The 26,284-nt window shown below is 52.8% G+C and overlaps 1 protein-coding gene across 2 annotated transcripts in view; it reads right to left on the bottom strand.

The window, feature by feature from the left end:
- Nucleotides 1-4,250: 4,250 nt before the first annotated feature.
- The window catches only part of CHST15 (carbohydrate sulfotransferase 15), an 81,945-nt gene continuing 59,911 nt past the window's right edge, over nucleotides 4,251-26,284 (bottom strand). For both annotated transcript variants that reach the window (XM_061185657.1, XM_061185736.1), the window contains exons 6-8: nucleotides 12,543-12,699; nucleotides 6,812-6,959; nucleotides 4,251-5,081 (exon numbers count right to left, since the gene is read on the bottom strand). In XM_061185657.1, the coding sequence (XP_061041640.1) occupies nucleotides 4,891-5,081; nucleotides 6,812-6,959; nucleotides 12,543-12,699 (496 nt within the window). In that variant the 3' untranslated portion in view covers nucleotides 4,251-4,890. The remainder of the gene's footprint in view (nucleotides 5,082-6,811; nucleotides 6,960-12,542; nucleotides 12,700-26,284) is intronic.

Raw genomic sequence — 26,284 nt, 5'->3', positions numbered from 1 at the left:
GGGGTGCACCAGAAAGGCCCAGGAGCCCCAGCGGCCTCCGTGCTCCCTGCGCTGCTGCACCCGTGGGGTCCTCCACTGTGGAGAAGGAAGCCCCCTTCCTACTCTCCTCTGTGCCCCAGACTCGGAGCTGGGCACCCACAGAGCAGGGTGGTCACACGGGATGGACCACCCTACTCCTTGCTTCGCCCCAAGTGTGCGGCTAATGAGCACAGGTGCAGCTTGAGCGGGTCCTGGGCCCCCGGCAGGAAGACTCAGACACTCCCAGGTGGCGGCCGAGGGGGAACTGTTCTTTCTCGGGGGCCTGCTGCAGTCACTGAGATGCCACCACTTCCGCCTCTGTGGCGTCCTCGTCACCTGCAGGCTCTCAGGACAGCAACCTGCAGGCCTAAGAGGCCCAGGACCGCCCAGCCTCCGCCCTGCCACTCGGAACCTGAGCGGGAGCAGTTCTGCAAAGGATGGGAACCCAGAGGGGGAGGGGCAGGAGGGCTGGGGACAAGGGCCAGGCTGACGGCGTGGGGCTTCGGGAGCAGGGACAGAGTCGAGGTCGTGGAGTCAAGGCCAGCTCGGGGGCCATCAGGCAGGAGCACTGAAAGTGAGGTTGGTGGTTGCCTTCCAAAGGCATCCCTGGAGCATGGGGCCACGAGGCCACTGGCCCCCGAGACTCTCTCAGGGGCCAGAAAACATTCTAACCATATTTGTAGTTTTCACAAGCTGCTCCCTTGGAAGCATAACTCACTCAGAAACCGTTGAACTTGAGAAACTCAAAACTGCCCATGTGGCTTCTGTGGGTCTCCTGAGGGACAAAGAACCCTATCTGGGCCTGGGGCCGCCACTTGGCTCACTCGGGAGAAACATACAAAAGGACAACTTGCTGTTCACCCTGCCCCCCTCACCCCAGTCACAGGGTCCTGCCTGGACAGGAATATTCGCCATCTCAGAACAGACGTGTCGGGAAGCTCAGCCCTCTGCTAGGCACTCAGACCTGCGTGGGCCCCTCAGGGCACAGCCGAAAGGGACAGACCAGTGGGCACCCACTCCATCCGACCACCCTACTGGACCCACCCCCCTATTGCTGGCTGAATAACGCCTCCCGAAGATGTCTGCATTCTAATTCCTGGAACCTATAAGTGCTACGTTATCTGGCAAAAGGGGCTTTGCAGATGTGCCCTTGAGATGAGGAGATGATCCTGCATTAGCATCCTGTGGACCCAGAGTCATCGCAAGGGTCCTTGCAAGAGGCCAGAGGGGGAGAAGCAGAGGAGGTGACAAGACGAGGGAAACAGTGTCAGAGAGAGTCTCAAGGTGGAGGAAGGGGCCACGAGCCAAGGAATGCAGGCGGCCTCTAGCAGCTGGAAAAGGCAAGGAAACGGATTCTCCCCAGAGCCTCCAGAAAGCACCAGTCCTGCCGACCGACAACTTGACTTGAGCCCCGTGAGACTGAGCTTGGATCTCTGACCCCCAGACCTGTGAGGTAATAGCCTTGTGGTGTTAGTTTAAGCCACGCGGTCTGGTGTAACCTGCTGCAGCCGCCGCGGGACCCTAACATAGCTCCCCGGGCTGCTCTGCAGGCAGCCCTGCCAGGTGAAGCTCTGGGAAAGTGATGTCTTCCTAGAGTCTCAACAGGATCTGCCCACAGGGTGAGGGTTCTGGAGCAACAGAAAAGTACCCGCCCCACATGAGGCCTCTCACTGCTGGACGAGGCCCAAGTTCCTCCCCCCGCCGCATGGCCTTTGCTTCAATTCCCAAACGGAGTCATGTGGGGAGAGGTCATTCCGAGGGGAGGTTTACACGAACACGGAGATGATCCTCGCCAGAATGTTCCCCGAGAGCTGGTTCCCAAGTCGGGGCGGGAGGTGGTCCCGCAGCAGAGAGGGTTTTGGACAGGCCCTGGGGGAGGGAGTTGTGCCATCAGCCCTCCAGACTCACCCGTCTGTCCCGACCCCCATCTCCCACCGGCCGCTTCTCCTCATGGGCACAGCATCTTCCTTGCTGAGTGAAGCCGTCCCTGGCTTTGCCATCAAGAGCTGGGGTCCTCCTCCTTTCCAGGCCTGGACTCGCCAGCCCCTCTTCCCCCAGCACACAACCGTGGGGGGCAGTGCTGGGGAGACGCTCGTCCAGGGTGAGTCTTTCCAGAATTCGGGGACCAACCCAGGCTCCCCGCTGCTCCCAGGATGGCCCAGGCTTCCAGAGCCCCGAACTTGAGAAGACCTCATCTCTCAGGCTTGCCCTGGCTGCACGTGGGGGCCTTGAGTGTCCAGTGACAATGCCACGCACCCAGTGACACCAGGGGTCTCAAACTCGCAGCCCCCAGAGGCCAGGCAGGCCCCGGGAATGAGGGAAGCAGCCTGCTGGGGCAGCAGGACCTGCGGCCACCCAACCATCAAATCTAAATGTCTGAAGACGACGTTAGGCCCTTCTGTGGGTAGGGCTGGCCCTCGCCGCCCTGACTCACACCCCTGGCTGGCCTCACGTGGGAGTCCCTGGTAACGTCTGACCTCTCCTGCCTGCTCTTCTCTCTCGCACCGTCACCACGTGCGGCAGGTCCCCTGCGTACCGGGTGCACATCACACGCAGGTGAGACACAGAACTACCCCCGTGGTTCATTCACACACAGTGGACACGGCGGAAAACCTCCCACAAGTGCTCTGACGGCTTATGAGGAAGGGCATGCACCCCTGCGTCCCAGTCACAGGGGTCCACATTTAATTATGTTCAATATTAATAAAAGTACAGCATAACAGTGGTTCATTAACATACCTTACGCGACTAAGGGAGTACAATTTAACACAACCCGATGCACAGCTTTGGGGACACAAAGGAACTTCCAGACCGGGTCGTGAGAAATCCTCCGTTTCGCTTTGGTTTGGGATGACAGGCTCGAGGACCACGGCTCGAGAGGGCAGCTATGCTGTCACCAAGAGTGGGGCCTCGAGTGAGAGAGAGCAGAGGAAAGCAAAGGGACAGACAGACAGCCCTTCGGAGAAAGGCCCCTGGAGACACCGGGTCTGCACGGCGCTGATCGGCACCGAGGGATCGTCTATAAAAAGATTTGTATAATAAACCAAATAATATTGGAAATAAGACTTTCAGTAATACTTCTGTAAGAAGCAGAATTACGCTACATGTTGCTCACATGCACAGGGGTGCGTAAGAAAAGTCCTTGTAATTACAGTCGGGGCCGAAGAGCAAAAATATGGGCTAGGAGTGACAAGCGAACTGAAAGAGAAAGAAATCCATGAAGGGGTGTGTCCAGAGCGGAGAAAGCTGATCAGCAACAAAACTGAAGGGAACCCACTCAGAGACGCACACACACCCCCACGCACACCGCACCTGCAGTGCAAATAAATACACACGCACATGCAAGCGACGTCCCCTACGGCACCTGTGCTCAGGCCAGGTTTGCCTGCTGGCTGCTGCTCCGAGTGCCACCAGGAGAGAAACGGGGGCCTGTCCCGGAAAGCGGGTGTTCAGGCCCATGGCTCCTTCACAGCAGAAACAGCCCGGCCGTGCCATTCAGAGCCCTCCATACGCCTTCAAATGGGCCGAGCATCCCATCTCCAACGGCACTAGGGCTGGATAACTCAGCAAATCCTCACTCCCAAGAGTGGCAGCTGGGCGTGTAGGCATTTGCACTCTCTGACTGGTGTGCATCCGGCACCTCGACTTGGAGAGCTCTGATTCGCAGAAGCTTCCCTTGACAACCACGTGCAAAGCTTGGTTGGGGTCCCGCCTGGGGCTGTGTGCAAGGACTGTGTTCAATCTTTCCCATCACCTCCAAGTAACAGCAAGACCTTCAGCCCATGCAACAGTAAACCAGGCTGCCAAGTGGCCCAGAAAGTTCTGTCAAGGACACAGCTCCTGGCATTCTCGTTCCAAATCCCAGCACAGCATGTCCGGCCCAGGCATAGCTCATGTGCTGTGCTTCCGAATCAGAAAAGAGCATCCTGCAGTTCGTTGAGTGAGGAAGGACCTCTGGCCACACACGGCGGAGAATGTGATAACAAGTTCACCTGGGAGGAAGGCAGAGCAACGGAGCCTGTCGCACCCGGAACTAAAAACCTCAAACGGCTGCAGTTCTCTGAGGACCTCAGATGCACGGCGAGGGCCAAGATGCCCAGATTTTCCATCAGTTCCTTCGAGGTGCTCAGTCTGGCATTAACAGGAAAAATTTCCCTTCCGATTTTAAACTGAAGTTATATTCCAATTAGAAACTGAAAAAACCCTTGAGAAAACATCTAAAGGGGCAGAAAAGAAAGCTCCAGCCAGTGAAATGTAGAAAGTGGTTTGTTTTAAATGCGTTCGTTTTCTGTTAAACATAAGTGAAGTCCATAAGGACAGAAGGGGAGGAGGTCCGAGACACGAATGTGCTACCAAAAATCGACTTGTGTCTTTTTTCTCGTCAACAGTGAAGTTAACAGGGTTTAAATCTGAAGAGACGGAAGGGCTGACTTTGGGGTAAAAGGGGAAAAAAAATGAGAGCCTCCATTCTCCGTCAACATGAGGTTAGTGATCTAAACAGAGGGTTTCGAAGCTGAATGTGTAGTGTACGTCTGGCCAGCCCCGGGGCGGGACCTCCACTCAGAATTGTCAAAGCCCAGACTCCACGCTTCCCTCCCGGCACGCAGCCCAGCGCCCACCGGCCTCACCCTGGACCCCAGCCACTCTCGGAGCACAAGGGGACCCTTTCCCAAGTGGAATTTCCAACAGCCTCCATCCGAGGCTCGGTGAAGGGTCCATCGCCGGGCTGTTTAACATCACAAAGGAAATTCTGAACTGGTTTCCATAAACGTGGGCCTGGGGAGGGGTTTTCTCCAGGCTCTGAGCGAAAGGGTTCCCCACCAAGAGAGATTTTCAAAGCATGGAAATCATGGCGGCAGCGGGAACCCGGCCTCACGTCTTCTTCCACAGGAAGGCCTCGTCGGCGAGGACCTGCGCCAGCCGGGCGTTGAAAGGCCCGTAGAAGTCCCGCAGGAGCCTCTGTGTGACCAGCCACATGGGCCCCAGGTTCCGGTCCTCGGGACGCCGCGCGTTGGAGGCGGGGCTCTTGGTCATCAAGGCCTCTTGTTTCTCACTTAAGGGCCCTGGAACACAAAGGAAAGAGCCTATGAGGCAGGAGGCAAAAGAAACTTTGAGAAAATCCCAGCCGTGCTTCCTGTTGAGACAGGAGTTTCCCGTAAGAATGTGTTTGGAGGTTCAAATTCTTTGGCTGGATCTATTTCTGAGTTGCTGAGGGTGGAAGGTGGAAATTCCAGTGTGAAAGAGCAGAGATTCTGTGGTCCGGTGTGTTACCCCACCCTTGGAAGCAAGGCTGGGACTCTGGGGCGCAGTTTCATTTCCAACTGCCCGTAAACGGGAGCCAGCCTGCCCTTGGGTAACTGTGCGACCTGCCACACACAGTCCCTGCTCGTAGCCTCTCCTGCTCACCAGCCACGGGAAGTCTGCCCCCGCTGCTTCTACTTCAGGCCGATGCAAAGGGCCTCGTGATGGGGCCACATTTCACCCTGTGTGTCGTGCTGTGAAGTGGCCATGGGGGGAGGGGAGAGGCCACCTGTGCCCAGAGACCCCCACTGGCTGAACCTCCACCTGCAGCAGGCATATCCATGGGGAGAGGCCGGGAACCGGCCAGCTGGTGCTGCCACCTGAGGCTGCCACCTCCACCCTCGGCCCTCAGGACCGCAAGCCTCTCACTGGCTTAACCCCCAGGACCACTGCTCAGGCCTCTGTGCCCCGGGCTCTCGGGATCAGTCTGAAGTCCTGAGCCCATGCACAGAAAAACTACATCCCAGTGTCCTTGGGTTACGTGACAGGGAAGGAACAGAACTGGCCCTACTGTCCATCTCAGGGATTAAAGACAAGCTCATGAATGTGACAGAGTCTACAGGTGGCCAAATCAAAGAAAAATGGTTCTAGGCCTTAAAAGGAAAAAGTAATCACACTCCATCACATTACAAGCTCTCCAAGAAAAGGAAAAAGAAAATCAAATGACAAAAGGGTCCCGAGTCCCAGTGGCGAGCAAACAGATTTCAGGAAAAGTTCAATTAACAAAATTCCCAGGCAAGCTCATGAGACAGGGCCGCAGGGGGCATCTGGGGAGGAATGTGCAGGATGCTCCAGCCTCTCCAGCGGTCCTGGGTGCCGTCCACGGGGAAGCACTCTGCACCCGTGTACCCGCCTCTACCAGCCGTCACCATGGCCAGCGACTTGGCCTGCTGCCACAAAGTGCCACTCAGGACTCTGGGGGACGGTCTCCTCTGGCTGGGGGCAGGCTCCCCTCCCCAGAGGCCCAGGAGCCCAAACCCAGCCACATGGCTCTGCCTCCGGGGGTTCCCAGCAAAGCTGAGACAAGCACGGACCTGTCCATCCCCTCCTCCAGGCCCTGAGGCCTCTGCAAGACGGTCCCAGGCGCCCAGAAACCCTGTCCATCCTCAAGGCGCAGCTCACACCCTCCCTTCCAGGATCGCTTCAGCGGCTGGGACCCCAAGTCACGTGTACGGACCCAGCGTGAGATCGCTAACCTCCCCCACGTCACTCTACCAGTGACTCGGTTATTCGAGCCTCGGCTTCCCCCTCTCCCTCCTCTGAGGGAGCTCCCAGACGAGAGGCCACCTCTTCCTCCCCAGAGACGGCTCCCCACACCACGCGCAAGGCCCCGTGCGCACGTGGTGCTTGACAAACAGGTACTAACTGGCCTCCCGGCTCAGCCCACCCTGCTCGGCTCAGGGGTCTGCGTGGGACGCGGGGAGCGCCTCACAGAGCCGGTGTCCTCGGAGCTCGCGCCCTGCTCCGTGGGCCTCCAGTGCGACATTCATACCGAGGCTGAGAAACTGGAAGACCCTGTGCATGGTGTACTTGACGTTAGAGGCGTGGTCTTCCAGGCGGAGAATGAGGAACTGTTCTTTATTAAAGACCGTGAGCCAGTCCAGAAGGTACACGGCGTACAGCCCGACCTGCAGCCTCACCTAGGACCGAAGAAGGCAGGCGTTAGTTCAGGGGTAATTCCTCCGACACCAAAGGCGCTTTTCCAAACGCATTACACACGTCATTATAAACCAACAGTGAAGAGTCGTCCCAGCGAACAACCGCCTTCACCTTCAGAAGTTGGATTTTAAACGCCACACGTTCCTGCTTCTCCATGCTGGGTTTGGTGCTCCCCGCACAAAGGATTCCCACCCTCAGGGTCCCGTGTCCTCCTCAGGTCAACCCTGTAGGTAGCTCCACACCACTTCATAGTGAGGAGTGGGGAGAAGGGAGAGGCCAAGGTCACACCCACCGATGGCGCGAATGTTCTTTGCACATATCCCGGCTGCCTCAGCTCCTATGCCCAGCGCACCACAGCCGTCAGAAACAGCGGCAAATGCTCCAGCGACAAGCCCCGAGAGGGAACAGCCAAATGCCCGGCGCCGCACGGACGCCCACGACCTTGAGTGTGTGAGCACACCCCAGTATAAGCAGAGCTGTACGAAGCCATCCCTTCCCGCCTACACGTCGGGGTCCTCGTCCTCCTCCTGTGCCTTCTCTCATGCCAAACTGCAAGCATGTGTGGTGAAGCACTAACCTGACCAGAGAGGTCTGGCCTTTGTCCTCGGCTCCTGGGAGGTGATCTCTAGGCCACCTGGAATGTCCTGCCTGGTAAGAGTATCTTGCTTGCCTGGGGGGGTCTGGCCACTGGACAGTCTAACAGTGTGAGTTATGATGGGGGCTTTGGGCCATGCAGTACCGACCGGCCTGACCTCCAGGAGGGACTGGACAGTAAAGGTCGGTCAGGCAGGGCGTACGTGAGGGAGCCTCAAGATGTGCTTGGGACACCAAAGGCTTGGGCGGGCTTCCCTGGTTGGCAACACTCTACGTGTATCATCGCACGTACTTCCTCCCTTGGCTGATGTTAGTCTGTGTCGCTTCCCTGCTGTAAACCGCAACCACGAGTGTAACAGCCATCAGCGTGTCCTATGATTCCTTCTAGTGAATTACTGAACCCGACAGTGGTTTGGGGGACTCCACCCAACTTGCACATGGTGTCAGAAGGAAGAGCGGTCTTGGGGACTGCCCCCTCTAACTTCAAAGTGGGCTCTAAACTCTTGGCGAGGCTCCAAAAAAGAAGAGGCCCTTCCCCTTCTGCTCTGAGGCCCCCCCTTCTCCAGCACTCCCACCCCTGCCCCTACCCACCGCGTCCTCTGGGACCCCGCTCCGTGTCCTGCCTCTGGCTCTGCCTCGCTGTGGTCTTCCCAATTGCTTCTCATTTGCCCCCGTCTCGTCTCTGTTCAGGCCACATCAGCGCCTGCCTGGCACTGTCACAGCCCCCTGACTGGCACTCCCACCTCTAGTCTCTGAGCGTGAGCTTCCCACGCCAATGCCTGGCCTTGCCTGGCTCTCCGCATGGGGCAAGTCCTTGGTCTGACTGGACTCCCGGCCCACCCCCTCCCAGCACCCAGTCTCAGTTCCTGCAGCCGACACTTTCACATCCTACTTCCTCTCCTTCCCAGCTCGACCTTGAGCTCCTCCAGGGCGGGGACCAGACTCTTCCATCATCCCAGCCGCAAGTGGCCTGCGCCCAGACACTCACACTGAGCGCGGTGGCAACAATAAGACGGTGAAACGCTTGACAAAATAGGTACAGACACTAGTTTCATCTCTCGCTACTCTCACTCTATTTCATTGTTTTTCTAATTGTGTGGGAGGTGGTGGAGGAAGAAAAACAATTAGAGGGGAGAAGCTGTCTCCAAAATTCATTAGCTGCCTACAGTCCTCAGGTTGTCACTACCTTAGACACCAGCTCAGGAAAAGACGTCAAGCTGGGCCAGAGCTAAAGAGAAAATGAGCACGTGCCAGCCTCAGAAATAAATACACGAGTCGCCTCCAACACAGACAACCCGCTATGAGAACGTCTCCTTGTTAAGTCATCGAGAGCTTTTCGGTTCTTTGTCAGGCTCCCAGGCCGGCCCCTCCCAGGGAGGACCAGCCTGATGAGCTTTATATCTTCCAGGGAACCCGCCTTTGCTACTCAGAACCTTCTAGAAGGAAAGGAGCTGGGAGTTTGCGGCAGGATGAGGGTGATTTAAGTAGCTGCAGCGGTCCCTGCACCTGTCCACGGGTGACAGTATTTCCCTGAAACGTGTCTGTGTCTTCGTGAGGAGAGCCCCCTCCACTGGCCCAGGCCTCCAGCAGCTGAGTCTTCCTTCCCAGGAGGGCTGGTCCGGCAGCGGAGGGGCCGTTGGGGGCAGGCAGGGAACAACCCTGGGGGCTCTGCAGGGGAAGAGAGGTGGGGAAGCCTCCCCTGGACCCCTGAACACTCCATCTTCTGGCTCACTCCAACCCCCAGCCCTCTTACCAGTTAAGGGAAGCGCCGCTCACCACAAGTGACAGTTTCCTCTGGGCGCAGCATCACTACTAACAAACCTAAGACAGGCCTGCTCAACACCTTTTCCGTACCCTTCCCCAGTATCGGCCAGAGAATCAAAATGGAATGAACATAAAAAGGTTATTGAGGGGAAGTGCCCAATACATTTAAAATTTTAAAACACCAGAGCGGAGAGAAGCCTTTGAGGTTACCTGCTTCAGCCGGCTCTTGATGGAAAAACCAACCGAGGCCCAGGGAGTGCGGGGTCCTGCCTGCCCAGGGTCAGCGGAGAAGACCCTCCAGAGCCTGGTCCTGAAGCCAGGTACTTGCGCTTGGGGCCTGTCCCCCCCCGTGCTGGGAAACAGCTGAGGAGCCAGTGCAGCGTCTCCCCTGGCAGGCACATGCCGAACCTCTTTAGTCCCCATTAGGGATTTGGTTGGAACTCTCTACCCAGCCTCTCCACTAGTTTCACAAACTCCCCATTCATTCATTCATTCATTCATTTTGCAAATAATCTAGTGCATCCTGCACGCCAGGTACCCTGCTAAGCAACGGAGAGACGTTGCTATGTAACAGACGTGGCCCCTGGCCACGTGGCGCTTGTAATCTAGTGGAGACAGAGCTAAAATGGTGAAGAAACAATTATCTATAATCGCCAGTTGTGACACATGCTGTGGGGAAATGAATAGTGTGGAGAGAGAGAGAACAGAAGGTCAGATTAAAGCAAGACCTGAAGGATGAGGAGTCCTGTGAAAACCAGGAGAAGCGCGTGTCGGGGAGGGGAGTGTGGAAGGCTCTGGAACCAGGCTTCTCCGAGCCAAGCGCACAACACACCCACCTGGAGGGCTGTTAAACAGACTGGACTGATGGGCCCACCCCCAAAGCTCCTGATTCCGGGGTCTGAGGCTCGACCTGAGAGTGCATTTCTGACAAGTTCCCGGGGGGGCTGATTTTCTTGGTCCAGGGAGCACACCTTGCAAAGCCCTGCTCTGAGGCGAGAGGACCTAGCAGGAGAGAGCATGGCCGGAGAGCAGCAGTGGACAGGGGGGCAGGGCGGGCTCGTGCACTCAGGGGCCACAGGAAGGCAGGGAAGGTCTCAAGCGGGGTAGCGCCACGCTCCACGTACGTTTGAAAAAGATGGGCCTCCCTGCACTGTGGTTGAGCTGGGATTCACAGCTGGAGGGAAATTCGCTTCTCTCATCCCAGAAATGAAGATTCACCCCGAAGAGGAGGGTTTCCGACCACTCTCGCCTGCCTGGCCCTTCCCACTGTGCAGGAGCTCTCCAGGGACCGAAGGGTCACGGCGATCCGCATTACATCATGGGCCCGCCATCCTGTCACTGATCCTGCCCTGGGGTCTCATTCTGACCAGAGATGCCTCGTCATCCTCAGCAAAACATGGAATTGAATTAAAAAGCACATGCCTCCTGCCGGTTCAAACCCTCCTTTTTAGGAGCCAGCTAGGGAAGGTGGAAATGCCATGAGTCTCATCAAAGGCCATGGGACCTGGGATTAAACCCTGAGCCTGCCCATCACAAGTTACGTGACTCTGGGTGGGAGAGTTAACCTCTGTGAGCCTCTGTGTCCTCATCTGTAAAATGGGCTTGGATTTCAGGGAAACGGAGAGGACTGAACAAGATGATGCCCTGCAAGGTGCCCCTCGTCCTCTCTCTAGCAGGAAGGACAGAAGTTAATCACTGGGGACAACTCTAGACCCTGATCAGCCTGGAGACAGCACCAAAGGAGTCCACATGACAGACCTTGCTAAAACTAGCCCTTATTGACCACGGGCTCCCACATACATCTGCCTTCCCACAACTTGCCACCCTAGAAAGTCAAAGTCCTTTTCCTTTGTCTTGTCACTTCTCTACATATTTATGGCTCTCTTGTTAAGACGCTATACAAGCCCGAGTTCTAACCACCCATCCGAGTTACTCATCACCGGGGCTCCCGTGTATATGTGCATGTGTGCGTACGCACATGTTAATAAACTTCTGTTTACTTTTCTCTTGTTTATCTTCCATCAGTCTAATTTACAGGGCCCCGGTCAACGAACCTGAGATGGGTAGAGGAAAAGGATTATCTTCTCGCCCCCTACACGCGAATGAACTACCACTCTCCAACTCTTACCACAGCCTAGTAAAGCAGTGTTATTACCCCATTTTATGATGAAGCAACTGAGTCTCAGAGAAGCTAAGACAACTGCCCAGAGTCAGCTGCCCGAGTGGGAACTGAACCCACACCACCCTCTGGCTCCAAAGGCCACTCCTTCTACCCCACACCCCCAGCCAGATTCTGTGTTGATCCTTTGTGTGCATCCTCCCTGCCAAACTATAAATTCCAGCGGGACAGCCTGGAATCCTACCTACTGCCTCTGTGCATCCTGCCAGATAAGATGGCCTAGATAATGAGGAAGAGGGGGTGAACCCTCTTGACTTTGAACCCCACCGCACCTGGGGAGTCCCAAGCCTCCACCTCAAGCAGATCTCACCACATGGCACGCTCAGCAGAGCAAGGCTGTGAACCACGCTCCGGGGCAGGTGACATATTAGCTTCGCTGAAGAAGGCTTACCCACTGCGGCAAACCTGCTGAAAAGGCACTTAGGACAACCCCAGGTGCTGTGCAGCAGAAAACCATCCCTTAGCTAAACCGTACTGAATTCACCATTAACAGCTTCTTTTGCATTAAAAAAAAGGGGGGGGGGCAAGAAACGTACAGCTATATTCCTGAAGGCGAACAAGAACAAAGAAAAAAAGGGATCAATAGAAAATATGTTTCCATTAAGACCCTGTCGGAGAAGCACTGAAAGTCACTGGTGGGTAAGTTTTTAAAACAACAAAACAATCCAGCATTGGAGAGAACGCTCTTAAGACAATCAGAGAGTTGGTCTGCCAATCCTAATTGCAGGGTGTGCTTTCGGAGCCTCACTAAATAGTAATCTTCCTAAATGCGCCCTCATTCTTTCGCAGAGGGAGGAGAGAGCATTGTAACTGGGAGATCGGCGCAGGAGAAAGCAGGGAGCCAGCTGAAAGGGTCCAACAGCTTTTACAGTTTTTACATCCATGAATATTTGTTTTGCATTAGCCACCGCTCAAAGGCACGGGGAGAGGCATTTGCACATTAAAATGCTTCTCTGTTTATATGCTAAAATCCCGATGCACAATGCCCTCGCATAATAACCGCCGAGCAGCCCCTCCGCGTACGCACAGGCATGGCGTTGTTAAGAGTGTTGTTGTAGACACAGGCGCGCAGTGAATAACCCAGCACGCAAGTTTCAAACAGCTGCAGCGCTTCTGTCACTTTTTCATGGAAGTCATCTGCAGATTTATTCGAACTTGCAAAGTAGAGATAGTCTGAGTACAACCTGTGAATAAAACAAATGGGTATCTTTTACCATCGGGAATGTAAAATCTCACCATTTGAGTGATAATGGAAATCTACAAGCGATTATATGACCTCATTTGGTTCATTAAAACACAACCATTCCTCTCGCCCCCCGGCAGAGAGCCACTTCCTACCACCCTGGACACCCTCACTCTTTCCAGAGCCACCCGCTCTCCTGGCCCCAGACAAGGCTACACTGGCCCCAGACAAGCCACCCGTAGTTTCTGTGGTTTCTTTTTTTTGGTTCTTTCTAGGCGCCTCAGGCCGCGGCTGTTTTCACAGTAACAGTGAACTTCGAAACACCAGATTACGAAGATCGTACAACAGCAGAGAGAGGCCGTGAAAATTTTACGTCCCCTCCGGTTCCTCTCTCCTCTGCCGGCGGCAGTAATAACGGCACAGCTGTCGCTCTCCCCGTATCACAATTCCGCGTGAAATTCCCAGCCCTTACCACAGACTCTGAACGTTAAAACAAAAATTACGAAACGTATCTTTCTAGGTTGATAGGGACCTATTTTTTAACACAGTGTAAAAATACCCCCATGTACGCAGGCAGAGGCCTGTAGGCCTACACGTGTGTCCACACACACGGATCTGTTCACACAAACCCCACCGCACGTATGTAACAGTGCTTTCACGCAGGAGCAGACAGTGTCTCTCTTCGACCAAACTATTCTCAGGTTCCTCTGAACCTTCTTCCCAACTTGGCCTTGAGTTTTAGACTTCCTTGTGGGTCTCTGTATCGCCCCATTTCAACAAGAATCCTGCTAGGTCGGTTTAGCCAAACCCCCCCCTTACCCCTGCTGTTTCTTCATAGTAACTTCCCATCCACCGACCCACATCCTCCTTGGCTATAAATTCCCACTCTTCCTTGTATTTGGAGTTGACCACAATCTCCTTCCCCTACTGCAAGACCCGACCACAGTGGTCCCTACACCTACTGCTACAGCCTTGAATAAAGTCTGCCTTACCATTCTTTAACACGAGTCAGAGTAATTTTCTTTCTTTCTTTCTTTTCCACAAATCTTCTGAAAGTATATTTTACTGGACTTTCAACATTACAGATAGATACTTTCTTTTACCGTGGGATAATTCTTTTCTTATATCAAATAAACAAAAAGTAAAACAAAACAAGTTACAACACTGTAATGAGCACAGCTTTGTTTTAAAGTTTTTGGCCCCAATTTCCCCTGTGGTCTCAACTTTTGATCCCCAGGCCCGCTCTCTCTCCCGTACTCTAAGTCATAGGGGGGAGGCGGTGTCTAGCATTAAATTCGTCTGTAAAACAGGAATACTAATTGTGCGTTCCTCGTGACGTATAAACAAGATAATCCATATAAATCCCAGGGGTGACCCTCGTTATCAGTTTCTTATATATCCTTCCAGAAATTTTCAGTGCACACTCAAATATATATCTGCATATTTTGTATTTTTTAAAAACATAGATGTATCAGGTCATATGGGATGGGATCAGTTAATATATCTATTATTACGGCACTCCCCTAATTATTTAATTTGGGGGAATTTTGAACATCCGTAAAAGTAGATACGACAGTACATACACAGCAGCCCAATATAAACCTTATTCCATTGTCACCCAGTAATTTTTTCTCTTTTTTTCTTTTTTTTGGGGGGGGGGCACGCCACGTGGCCTGCAGGATATCAGTTCCCTGACCAGGGATTGAACCCGGGCCACAGCAGTGAAAACACCGAATCCTAACCACTAGACCACCAGGGAACTCCCCAGTCATTTCTTACATTAACAGAACTTCTGAGTTCTGTTGTGAGTTTCCTATGCCTTTTTCTCCTCTGTTTCTGCAGGCAGAGAGGGTAAGTCTTTATCTTTTTTTGCTTTTCAAAAACCACCCCTTTGTTTCAATGCATACCCCCTAGGGCCCCCCACTGCTCTGCCTGACACCCTATACTCACACTCAACCCCCAGCTGCCCAGAAACCAGGCTGATTCAGACTGGCTCCCTGCTCTGTGGTGTCACGTTTCTCTCTTTCTCAGCTCCATACTTTCTATTCCCCCAACTTCTCCAACCCAGCTTCCCTCTGTCCAGTGAAGGAAATTCAGCAAATCGTATTAGGTACCCACAGGTCTGGGGATTGTAGATGTGCACCGCTGATTGCACCCAGGGCTTCCGTCCGTGGCACTCAGCCAACCTCACCCCTGCAGAGACGGCAGCGCCTTTGGAGCACAGGTCAGCCGCAAACACTCCTTCTCCAGCACCCCTCACCTCTCGCTACAGCTGTAGGCGTTTCCAATGATTTCCTAACAAGAGCAGCGCTTCTCAGGGACCAGGTTGTCTTCCCCTCTGGCGTTTGGCACAGTGCCTTCTACACGGCCCTTTAGAAATCATCCACTGCCAGTGTCCACAGAGGACACCTCTGAGAGGTCTTGAGATGTTTGGGATCTGCCCACAGATTGCCTAGAATCCGAACACACACTGGAAAGTGTTCGTACATCTCAGCCTGGTCAGCCGAACCTCCAAAAGGACTTGCTTCAAGACTAGTCGTTAGAGATGCTCAGGTGAGTAGATCCTCCCCCAGATCCATGTTCACCCAAATACAGGACCCAGATGACACTACATTTGTCCCCCCATTACAAGTGTCCCCCCACATTGGCTGTGCTGTTTTCCCCCTTCAAAAACAGGACCTCCATCAAGACTGAAACACGGCACCTGTCACTGCAGGGTCGGTCACAGTATAATCTAAAAGCTGATGGATAAACGCCAAAACCAGATTTGCATGGACCTCAAAGTGCAGTTGAGCTGTACGCAACTGGGCACCTTGTGGCAATGGGTCTGATGGGGGTTTCTTCTGGCTCACACATTTCCTATGAGTGCCGTCGATATTACGACTTTGCCCAAGAAAGACGCCTCTCAAACTGTCATCAAAATCTGTACCTAATAGGAAGTCCAAGTCCAGAGTTCTTACCAAGGTCTCCCACACAGCTATCCAAATTCGTTGGTAGAATTGTAATTCTATTACGTAAACTGCCACTTAAAAACCCAACCCTCGGCTCAAGCTTTCCATGCTGAGTTTATTTTGTGGTAATAACATTTCTTGTAGGCGTGTGGCTCATAAATAAAACAAGAGCCTCTAAACCTGGCTGAATTTTAAACACATAGTAACTTCATGAAGAAGAGTAACTTCATGAAGAATCTTTCCATACAATTCTTTAGAGATCAAGAACTAATTCCAGGGGACAAACTGGGACGTGTTCAATGGTCCAACCAGGCCAGCCCAGGCCCACCGGGGTGAGAATACTGATTGTCATCTGTCTGGGGTACAGTGAAATGAACTCAGGACCCCACCTTTTGTGAATCAGGTTCATGGCCAGGCCCACCTCCTCGGGAGGGTGAGGGGAGATTTCCCCTGCCCCTCAGTCCCCCAGGGACCCTGGATCTGCCCAAAGGGTGGGTGGTGGGCTTCCTAGAGCCCACACACATGTTGGGATGCATGTCTGTAACAAGTCCTTCATGCCCTATTTGAGCAGGGACCTCTCCCCTCCCCCTCTCCCATTTGGATTCTATAGATTTCCCAAAAGATATGCCCAAGTCCTAACCTCCAGTACCAGCAAATGGGATCTTACTTGGAAATAGGGTCTTTGCAGACCTAATTATGTTGAAGACCTTCAGATGAGATCATCCTGGATTTACGGTGGGCCCTAAATCCAAGCACTGGTGTCCCTATAAGAAGAGGCTTGGACAGGCACACATGGTGCGAAGGCATGTGAAGACAGAGGCAGAGACTGAAGTGTTACCTACAAGCCAAGGGATGCCAGGATTGCGGAAGCCACAGGAAGCTGGGGGCCCATGGAATAGATTCTCCCTCAGAGCTTCCAGGAGGGACTAACCTTGCCAGTACCTTGATTTTGTCCTCTGCCCTCCAGAACCGTGAGAGAATAAGTTCCTTTTGTTTTAAGACACTAAATTTGTGATAATTTGTTACAAGATCTCCTAGGAAACTAGTCCAGATTCTAAACCCAGATTCCTGAGGAGTCATTTTTGCCAGCCCTCTCTCCCACCCTGAGACCCTAGAAGAGTGACCTGTGTGTACAGGAGGACGATGGCCACGTGGCCAGCTCTTCCACAGAGAAATATGAAGGAGGAAAAGCAGAACAGGACCCTTACTTTCGCGGAGGGCACTATTGGGTCCTCCCGAAGAATCAGGCTGGTGCTTCGTAAGAACGTCTTCAATAAACAATACTATGATTTCCCCACAACTAGAGAAAAAGAGTCAGATAATGACCTTGGATTAGTGCAAGCCACTTGGATGGGTTAAAACCATTCAGAAAACGTTGAGAAGGACAGCAAATATATCATGAATAAGTATCCAAACGGACCTCGAAACGCTAGAGTAGGCGTGAAACGGAGGGGCACCCCATGGTCCTTGCGCCCCGTGCCCTCCGCCTGCCTTTGGTCTGTGGAAAAACTGTAGCCGAAGAATAAGGTTAATCAGAGAAATGAGAAAATGCAGAAACAAAGGAAAACAGTCCAACAGACTAAATAATACCGGTTTAGTCATAAAGCAAAGTCAAGGACCTTTAGTTCCTCCTCGAGGGCTATAGATCATATTCTGAGCCGTATCCTGCGAGCTGTCTTATAGATACTGAAACCCTCACCAGGTGGAGGACGTGAACTACATGATGACAAGACTGTAGCCACGACAGAAGCTGCCACAATTCCGAGAACTGGCCTCGGGAAAATGGGAACAAACCGACCCTGGAACTGAAGATTAACTGTACTTAAAACAATCAAGATGATGCTGGTCAGACCACCGATGACCAATTTCAAGATGACTGTCAGAGCTGGCTGTGCTGTTTCTGCATGCAGCCCCCTCCCTCTGTCTATAAAAGCTCTTGCCCCTGATTGTCGGGGGAGGGGGGAGTCGGCCTTTGGACAGGCGTCCGCCCTCCCCCACCCCGCTGATTGCCGGCATCCAAAATAAAGCAAACTTTCCCTTCCACCAACCTGGCCTCTTTATTGGCTTTTGAGAGGCAAGCAGCTGGACCCCACGTTCGGTTACAGGCACACTCATGTGACAAGTGGAAATGTAAAGAAATAAGCCTAAACGTCCACATTTGAGTCTTTAAAACCAACTGTACAATGATGAAGTAGGGGAAACAGGCCAACCTGGAAAATACACAAGGGGTTTAGTTGACATAAGTATATAATGAATCCTCACAAAACTGCAGGGACACTGATGCAACTTCGGGAAACATTAATAAAGGTACGGCATTGAGAATGTGGGGGGGTGTTGCTCTCCTCCACCCTGGCAGGTCCCAGCCCCAAAGGACACTTGCCTTCAGTGCTGGCTGACAAACAGTAAGGGGGAAGGGGACGTTCCATCTGGAGAAGAAGGTCTCAGCAAGAAGGGTGCCAGCTTCAACAGCTAAAAGGGTATTCAGAGCTGGGAGAAGACATGTCCCAGACCCCTGAAGGACTGACCCTAGGTAGAAGGGTCAGGAAGAAAGGCTGGTTTGATCCCGCCCAGCATGACGGGAGCGGCCCCGGCGGCAAAAGTCAAGGCTGGAGGGGGTGAGAGCTCCCTGGCTGGGTGAGGGCTAGCTGACCCTGATCCCCGCCCCCAGCCCTGAGTTTTGGTGCTGCCAACCCCCCTCCTGCGGAACCACCTCATTTTCTGACTCTCAAACCCTCCCAAACAGATGGGTGTTATATGTGGCCAGAACTGTTTCCAACAGCAATTCCAAATATAAGTCCAAAGACATTCCAGGCCTCTGTGCTGCAGTTATTTTGAAGGCCGCTGGGGTGGCCCTGGGACGGCAGGCCTGCTCGTGGGGGTGAGGCGCCTTTTCTGTGCAGGGCAGAGGTCCCGGGACCCCAGCACTGCTGGGAAGGGGAGTGGATGTGGCAGGGGCTCCCTCCACCTGCTGCCTCTGGAAGGGATTGCGTCTCTTCCCAAGGGAACAGAGGAGTGGCCATCAGTGAGCTTGCAGGTCTCAACATGTAAAATCTTGGTGGTTACCCCAAGGTCACAGCTGAATTCACCCAACAGCGACAGGGCACTGCTCTGAGCCCAGGTGAGCAGAGATGGGTGTATTGATCATCCGGAAAACAGGGGCAACCACTACTCCGTGGGCCCCTCCTCCAGCCAGGCTCACTCGAGTGCTGTACAGGTTCAGCTCCCAGAATCCTCTTGGTGTCCACCCGCCGCATGCCTGCTCGTGGCTACTGAGGGCCGCCCTCCCCCGGCCCTGTGCTCGGCACTGCATGTGTATTCTCCTTCCCTGTTCATAACCAGTCTTTGAGATGTGCACTGTCGTTACCAGTCTTACAGAGCTTCCTAAGGTCATGCGGCCCAGGAAGCCTCAGGGCTGGCCCCAAACCAACCCAGGCCTGCCTGACCCCAAAGCCCACTGACCCAACAGGACCTGGCCCAGCCTCATAGTTTAGGGATGTAGCCAAATCAGCAGCTGACTTGAGTGGGGCACTAGCCAGCTGATGCTCTGGGGGTTTTGTTTGTTTTTAAGATTTTATTGTTTTAGGTGCAGAGTGATTTGGAAGCAAGAGTCAGTTCTGTTACGGAACTACTCAATAAGTTACAGGAGACCGAAAAGCAGTTACACGTGTAATAGAGCAGCAAACGTTCAGGATGAACAGGAGAAGCTGCACTTGCGCGACCGGGAAAAGCAAATGCGTTCACGGAGCACCGCACTGGGCATCTAGAAATCACAGCAACAACGAACAGAGGTTCAGGTACCTGTCACAATTTCCGTCCTCACTTCCTGATCTTTCATCACTTGGGTAAGCTACTATTCATTGGTCACTGCAAATAGCTCATTCGATTTTACCCGTTTGGCTCTGAGAGGACAAGGTACATGTTGATCGGCCTTCCCTCAAGGTGGGGCCCCTGCAGGTTCCAGCTCGTGCGTTACTTGTTCAGTGAGACCACCCCCTGCGGCGGGTTTCTCCTGCTTTTGTGATATTTTTGTTCATACCATGTTTAAATTGAGAGATAATCCACACACTGTAAAATTCACCCTTTTAAAGTGAACGATGTAGTAGTTTTTAGTAAATGCACAAACTTGTGCAAACACCAGCATCACCTAATTCCAGAACATTTTCATCACCCCAAAGGGACTGATGGCTTTCACCTGTCAGTCCCCAGAGGGCCTGGGTCAGAAGTCGCTCGGATCCCCCAGTCCAAGAGGCCCGCAGAAGCTCGAGCCTCAGGGTCAGGTCCGCCCAGCCAAGTGCAGGCCGTCAGAGGCCTGGAGCTTCGCCATCTCTCCTGGCTTCCACTCACCCCTCGGCCGTCTCAGGGAGCCGTGCTTGGAGGAAAGACCCGGGGCAGATGCTGAAGCTGTGGATGGCTGGGGGCGGCCACAGCTGCTGGATGGGCTCACCCCAGGCCACGCTCGCCCCGGCCTCCCTGTGTTCCCGGAGCACCTGCCGGCCAGCCACGTACGTGTGAAAGGTCACATTTCATCATGAGCAGCCCCACAGCGTGGGCTCGCTCACATCTTCTAATCCACCCCCCCCGTGAGAGCACAGGATTCCGCGGCTGTGGAGGGTCACGTACACGTGGTTACCAAAGTGACAGCCGGAGCAGCCCGACATTACTCTCCATTTGCTGGCATCCATATCCAAATCACTGATTGATCACTTCCCGACCTCCGATATGGTGTCATCAATAATGATTATATTTATTTATCCTACAGGAAAAAGTACCCTTTAATGTAGCTGGGAAGGAGGCCTTTTCGTCCACTGAATCACACACCGTGAACATATCTCATCACGAGGAACAATGAAGCAGGACTGGCCAGAGCAGCTTATTTGGAGGAAATGTCTAGAGTCACCCAGGCTGTGCCTGGGGATGACACTGATGAAGCTCATTTTCTGCCACAGAAGAACATACAGGTTTGGGCCTAAAAAGGTCCAAAGGGATGCAAAGCTTCCGGTTCATGGGGGCTGCCTGGGCCAGGTCTTCTGCTTCCCTTGAGCATGAGAGGGGTTCTGGGTCCCCCCCCATTTCTCCCTGAACATCCAATTACGGGGCCTTGGTGAACATCCACAGATGGAGGCAATGCCAACATCCTCTCTACCTACGAGCCCGGTACGGCTCACAAACCACTTTCACTTGATGCGCCCGTGATCCCGATACCAGGTGTCTCTACAGGTGAGGAAAGGCAGGCGCACAGAGGATGGGTGGGGTACCCCCGGGTAAGGCAGCAGCGAAGCCAGATCTAGATCCCCAGGTAGCGGACCTCATTGCAGAGCTATGGCCACCACTCCCCAGGCTGGCCGGGCCGTGACATGGGCCGCCTTCACTCATCAGCCCCACACTCTGGGTAGCAGAGGTCCCTGAACTCCACCTGGCGGCCCAGAGTCAGTGCTCCGTGCCCGCATCACCTTCCAATCTCTGCAGACTGAGGGGGCTCTTCTTCCCAGTGCTCCTCAGCACACAGAACCTCCCTCTGCAAACCACCCATGTGGGAATACTCAGGTCTGCCAATGACTTTGTAAACACTTCCCCAAAAAACAAACAGCGTTCCACACACAGGAGTTTTCAGCACGATGGTTTTTCTCCCACCAACAAGATGTGGTCCCTCCCCAGGCGGTCACTCCTGAACGGCTTTCAGAGAACAGGGTGAGTGGCCCCAGCCCGGGCCCGGCCAGCTCCCTCTCCCTGCCCTGGGCGGCTCACAGCGCAGCTCTATCAAAGTGACCTCACACCACTTTTAGGGCCCATACAAAGGTGTGTCAGTGACACCCAGACAGGCAGTTTTTGAGAAGCAAAATGCCTGAATTCACCAGGAAATTAACAAGCAGCTTAGGACGCTCCACAACAGTCTTCCTCAAGACGGCTGCTTAGGATCCCTAATCCTCCAAGGTCTTAAAGCGGGAAAAGGGAAGAGAGCAGGACCTGGGTGGGGTGGGGGGGGACCGGAAATTGATCTGTGGCTGTTTTCACGACCTTTATACTCCAACGCCCCTACACCCCGCAACTCCATCTCTTGCCCACAGGGGAGCTCTCCTAATCTCCCTTTGAGATAGTTTACATTAAAAATCAATCTGTCGGTGCTAAGGAACAGCCTGCTTTTTAATCCTCGTGCAAATCTGTTATAGAGAAAACATCTCACGGCCTTGGAGTGCCAGAGCTCCTCTTCTGCCTGAGAACATGTCTCTGGCACTAAATCGGTGCTTCCAGAGACCTGGAGAAGTTGGGCTGTTTGGAGAAGGTTTTCGGCACCTGCTGAGTCACAATAGAGATTCTCGTCCGGAGTCAGAGGTCCACGGCAATTCAGAAGCTTCAATCCGGCTCAGCTCCCTCCTACGAGACCTGGTTATTGCTCTGGGTCAGCATCCTGATGTCACTGATATGGAGATAAGTGAATGAGCAGAGTCCAGGCTTAGGCACCTACACAGCCTGGCATCCTTACTGCTCACAGAACTTTGCAAAAGTGGGGAGCCATCCTGCTCAAGGCTCGCAGTTCAGTCCCTTCACTGAAAAGCCCTGCCCCACCCGAGGTTAAACCTCCCCAGGTCAGACACAGCCAATGGCTGGTGGGTGGGAGATGCCTCGCGGAAGGGCCATCTCAGCTGCACAGCTCCCCATGCAGTTGGCTGAGACCTCTGTTGTGACCCCTCCCTCTGCCAGTCCTGCCCTGTCGCCCCTCACAGGGGTTGTCCCGAAAGCACTCATAAACCTCCTGCACACAAAATGCTGTCTCAGAGTCTGCATCCCAATAACTGACCTACGATGGAGGTGGAAAGCTTGGATCCTCGGTCATACTGACATGGGATTGAATCCCAGTCTGGCCACGTATTAACCAGGTGACGGTGGATAGGTGACTTAACCCCACTGAGCCCGCACACCTCACCTGCGACACATCATGACAGCCCTCTCACCTGCTTGCAAGGTTCAAAGGAGGCGATGCCCGAAAAGGGCTTAGCACAGAGCCAGGGTGGAGTAAGTGATCAATTAATGCTAGGTTCCCACCCCTCCACTGAAGACTGCAGAAGGGCAGACAGGAAGGCCTTTGCTCTCCGATCTATGCAGTGCATCTAGCATACCAAGGGTGCTCAATAAATGTCTCATGAGTACATCAGTGCTCAATTTGGTTATTGTTATTATTTGCCACTAATGTGGCCTAACAATAATACCTAATAATTATATAATATTTACCATTTGCCCAGCAGTGTTTAAACATGCTACACATATTAAGTCATTTAATTCTCACAACTCTAGAGGTAGGACTATTTTCCCCCATTTCACCGATGAGGAAATGAGGCACAGAGAGGTTGAGTAACTTGCCCAAGGTCACACAGCCAGTGAGTGGCAGAGCTGGGGTTCAAATACAGACCATCTGGTCCCTGAGGCTGTCTCTCTACCACAATGATCCTTGGTCCTTGTTCACCATCCACACATCCCACCAGCCACTCTGGAGATGGAGTGAAATTCATGAAAGTTTCAAGGTTCTAGTCCAAAGGTTCATCCCCACTCATTACTCTCTGTTTGAATGACCAACGGTACATAAATGGATGCATTTCATTTAGAGCCTCATTCCTTCCATTCCTAGTTTATCACCGTAAGTAGAATAATTCTTTAACCAGACCAGTCAGTTGTTAAAAGAAATCAGTTTATAAAAGCAGAGGAAGAAAAAAACTCCTTAGGTTCCAAGGCTCAAAACATTTGGGTCAAAATCAAGTTCTACCCTTAATGGAGCTGAGTTCTCCTTCCCTTCTGACTTACCTTCATTAACCGTGAAAACCAAAGGCTCCTGAGGTGGTCATTTCCGTGCATTGCGGCAAGACTACACCCAGAATTAAGACCAAGATACAGAGACGGTGAAGTCCATGACCGATGGTGCAGGACCACTCTCCAAATGCCTTTTGAATGAACTACATTGGAGATAACCACCTCTGCATTAAGAGTCAACCTCTATCAACCGTCTCACAAATGAAGAGACAGGAGGCCAGTGTGAGCACTGTTGAAAATAAGTCTTTTCCACTTAAGCACTGAACGAAATGAAGGAAAATCCTGCTTGTAATTGGTGGCTTCTTTTTAATTAACTGGGTCGATTTAGCCTAATTAAAATTAATTAACTTGAATTTTAAAGTGTCGTTATCTCTAACATAGAGAAACTTGCAACAGGAATTCTTGGCTGGCCCTTTTGGCCCTAAGAACCATCCCATCCGCTTTCCACTATTCTCTCTTCCCCTCCAGAAAAATAAATGGACTTGCTGTTTACAACCTCCTCTGGAAACTTTAAAGGGATTGATTTGATTTTGCTTACAATTCCAACATTTTCAAACCCTCTGCCTTTGATCAATTATAGAAATAAAGGCTAAATGTCAATCTAAAACTAGAAATAAAGGTTTCTCCCCACTCCTCTCCGAGCCTATCTGTAGAAGGAAAGAAAAATTTGGTCCAATCCCACTGGCAGCAAGCAACTCAGGGAATCTCCCACTTGCAGAAGTGCAAGGTCACGGAATGGCTGAAGTGGCTAACGGCACAGGACCCAGTTAGACTAATAGGAACTTGGGTCCCAAGTGTTTGTTTCTTCAAGAGTGACCTAACCACCCAGAATTTATCATCCTTTCTGGTTGGTATGGGAAATAAGCCAGTCATTTCAGACAGGCCATGAGTCACGGGGTTCAAAAAAGAAGAAATTCCTATTGTTACATACTTTTAGAAATGTTTAAAAAGCAATAGAACAGCTGCTACTGTCGGTAACCCACACAGAAAATACACACATGCACACAAACTCCCCTATGTGTGTGCGGGCCCTGCCACTACACATGGTGCTACACTGGTACTTGCTCTTCTTCCGGCTGTAAGGGTGTGCTTTCCTGGAGGAACAGAGAGCAGCATGGGCAAAGGAGGTGTGCGAGGTAACTTCCTTTTTAAAAAAAATTTATTTATTTATTTATTTATTTATTTATTTGGCTGCACCAGGTCTCAGTTGCGGCATGCAGGATCTTTCAGTTGCGGCACGTGGGATCTTTTAGTTGCGGCACATGGGATCTAATTCCCTGACCAGGGATCGAACCCAGGCCCCCTGCATTGGGATCGTGGAGTCTTAGCCACTGGACCGCCAGGGAAGTCCCGGGAGGTAACTTCTAAGATGGTCCCCAAGAGCCTCACTTCTTGGTATTCACTCCCTGTAATCTCCTCCCCTTGACTATGGCCTGGACTTCGTGACTTGCTTCTCATCAAGAGAACGTGGCAAAGGTGATGGGCTGTCACTCTCATGCTCAGATTACCAAAGATGAAGGCTTCCAACTTGGTAGCAGCTCCCTCCTTTGCTGGCTCTGATGGAGCAAGCAACCTCTGATGTTGGTGAGGCCCAGTGGCAAGGTACCGAGGGCAGCCTCTAGCCGACAGCCAGTAAAGAACGGTGGCCCTCCTTCCAACAGCTCTTGAGGAACTGAATTCTGCTAACAACCACACGAGCTTGAAAGCAGATCCTTACCCAGTCAAGCCTTCGGATGAGGTCCTGCCCTGGTGACACATTGACTGCAACCTTGGGAGAGACCCTGAAGTAGAGGATCCAGGAAAGCTGTGCCAGGTTCTGACCCACAGAAGATAGTGTGAGATAGTAAGTGTGTTGTTTTAAGCAGCCAAGTTTCTGGGTGATTTGTTACGCAGCAATAGATGACAAATACAGTAGGCAACCCCACGACTGGGTCAGCTTCCTGATGAGGCTGTCACCATGGCAACCTGCCCTTCTCCTTGGTACCATCACATGCATCATGAGAGTCAATGTCTCGCTTTCCTGACAAAGTGCAGCTCCTGGAGGACAGGCACCTACACATGTCTGCTCAGCACCAAGCACGGTGCCCAGCATGTGACTGGGAATCAATGAACATTTTAACTGATGAACTCTTTCTGTTAAGTGAGCACCAGGAAGGTAAGAACCTTCAGTTCCTGGTATAAATAGAGTATTTGTTCCTTAAAAAAAAAAAAAAAAGGAAACAAGAGGATGCGATCTTGGGCCCGAGAGCTTTCTAAAAGGGGGACTTCGGGCTGGGGTCTGAGAGGAGAGTCAGGCAGGTCCAGCTCCCCACTCAGTGTCTGAACCCAGGCAGCATGACGACCCTACCTATTAAAAGCTCGCCTTTATGGTGCGTGTGTCCTCAGAGGTGGAATCAGGACTGCGGGGAGAAAGGGACACACTCAGGGAAGCTGGCCCCACTCTCCAAGAGAACACGCGGTCCTTCCCTTTGTGCTCTCCGTTCTCCCTACTCAGAACGCTCCTTCCCCTTGACCACCTTGCTACTCTGTTCACTTGGCAAACTCTTACACAGCCCTCAAAACCCCGCCTGGCCTCAGCTCCTCCAGAACGGCCTTTCTGGACCCCCGACTAGGAGCTCCTTCCCTCTTCGGTGCCACACTTCGCCCTCCCTCCCCACCCAGGCTGAACCGCAGACGGTAACGACCACGGCCACGCCTGTGAGCGCCCCATCCCCAAGGCTCCCACCTCTGTGCCCAGGGAGTGACAGAGGCTGAAGTTTCACCCTCTTGGCCCTCTGGAGTCAAGGCAGTGTGACCTCCCACAGAAGGAGGAACAGGGAGATGTGACAGGAAGAC

This window comes from Eubalaena glacialis, chromosome 1 (genome assembly GCF_028564815.1).
Source record: "Eubalaena glacialis isolate mEubGla1 chromosome 1, mEubGla1.1.hap2.+ XY, whole genome shotgun sequence".
Taxonomy (NCBI): domain Eukaryota; kingdom Metazoa; phylum Chordata; class Mammalia; order Artiodactyla; family Balaenidae; genus Eubalaena; species Eubalaena glacialis.
The sequence above is the reverse complement of the archived record's forward strand: the minus strand, read 5'-3'. Positions and strand labels throughout refer to the sequence as shown.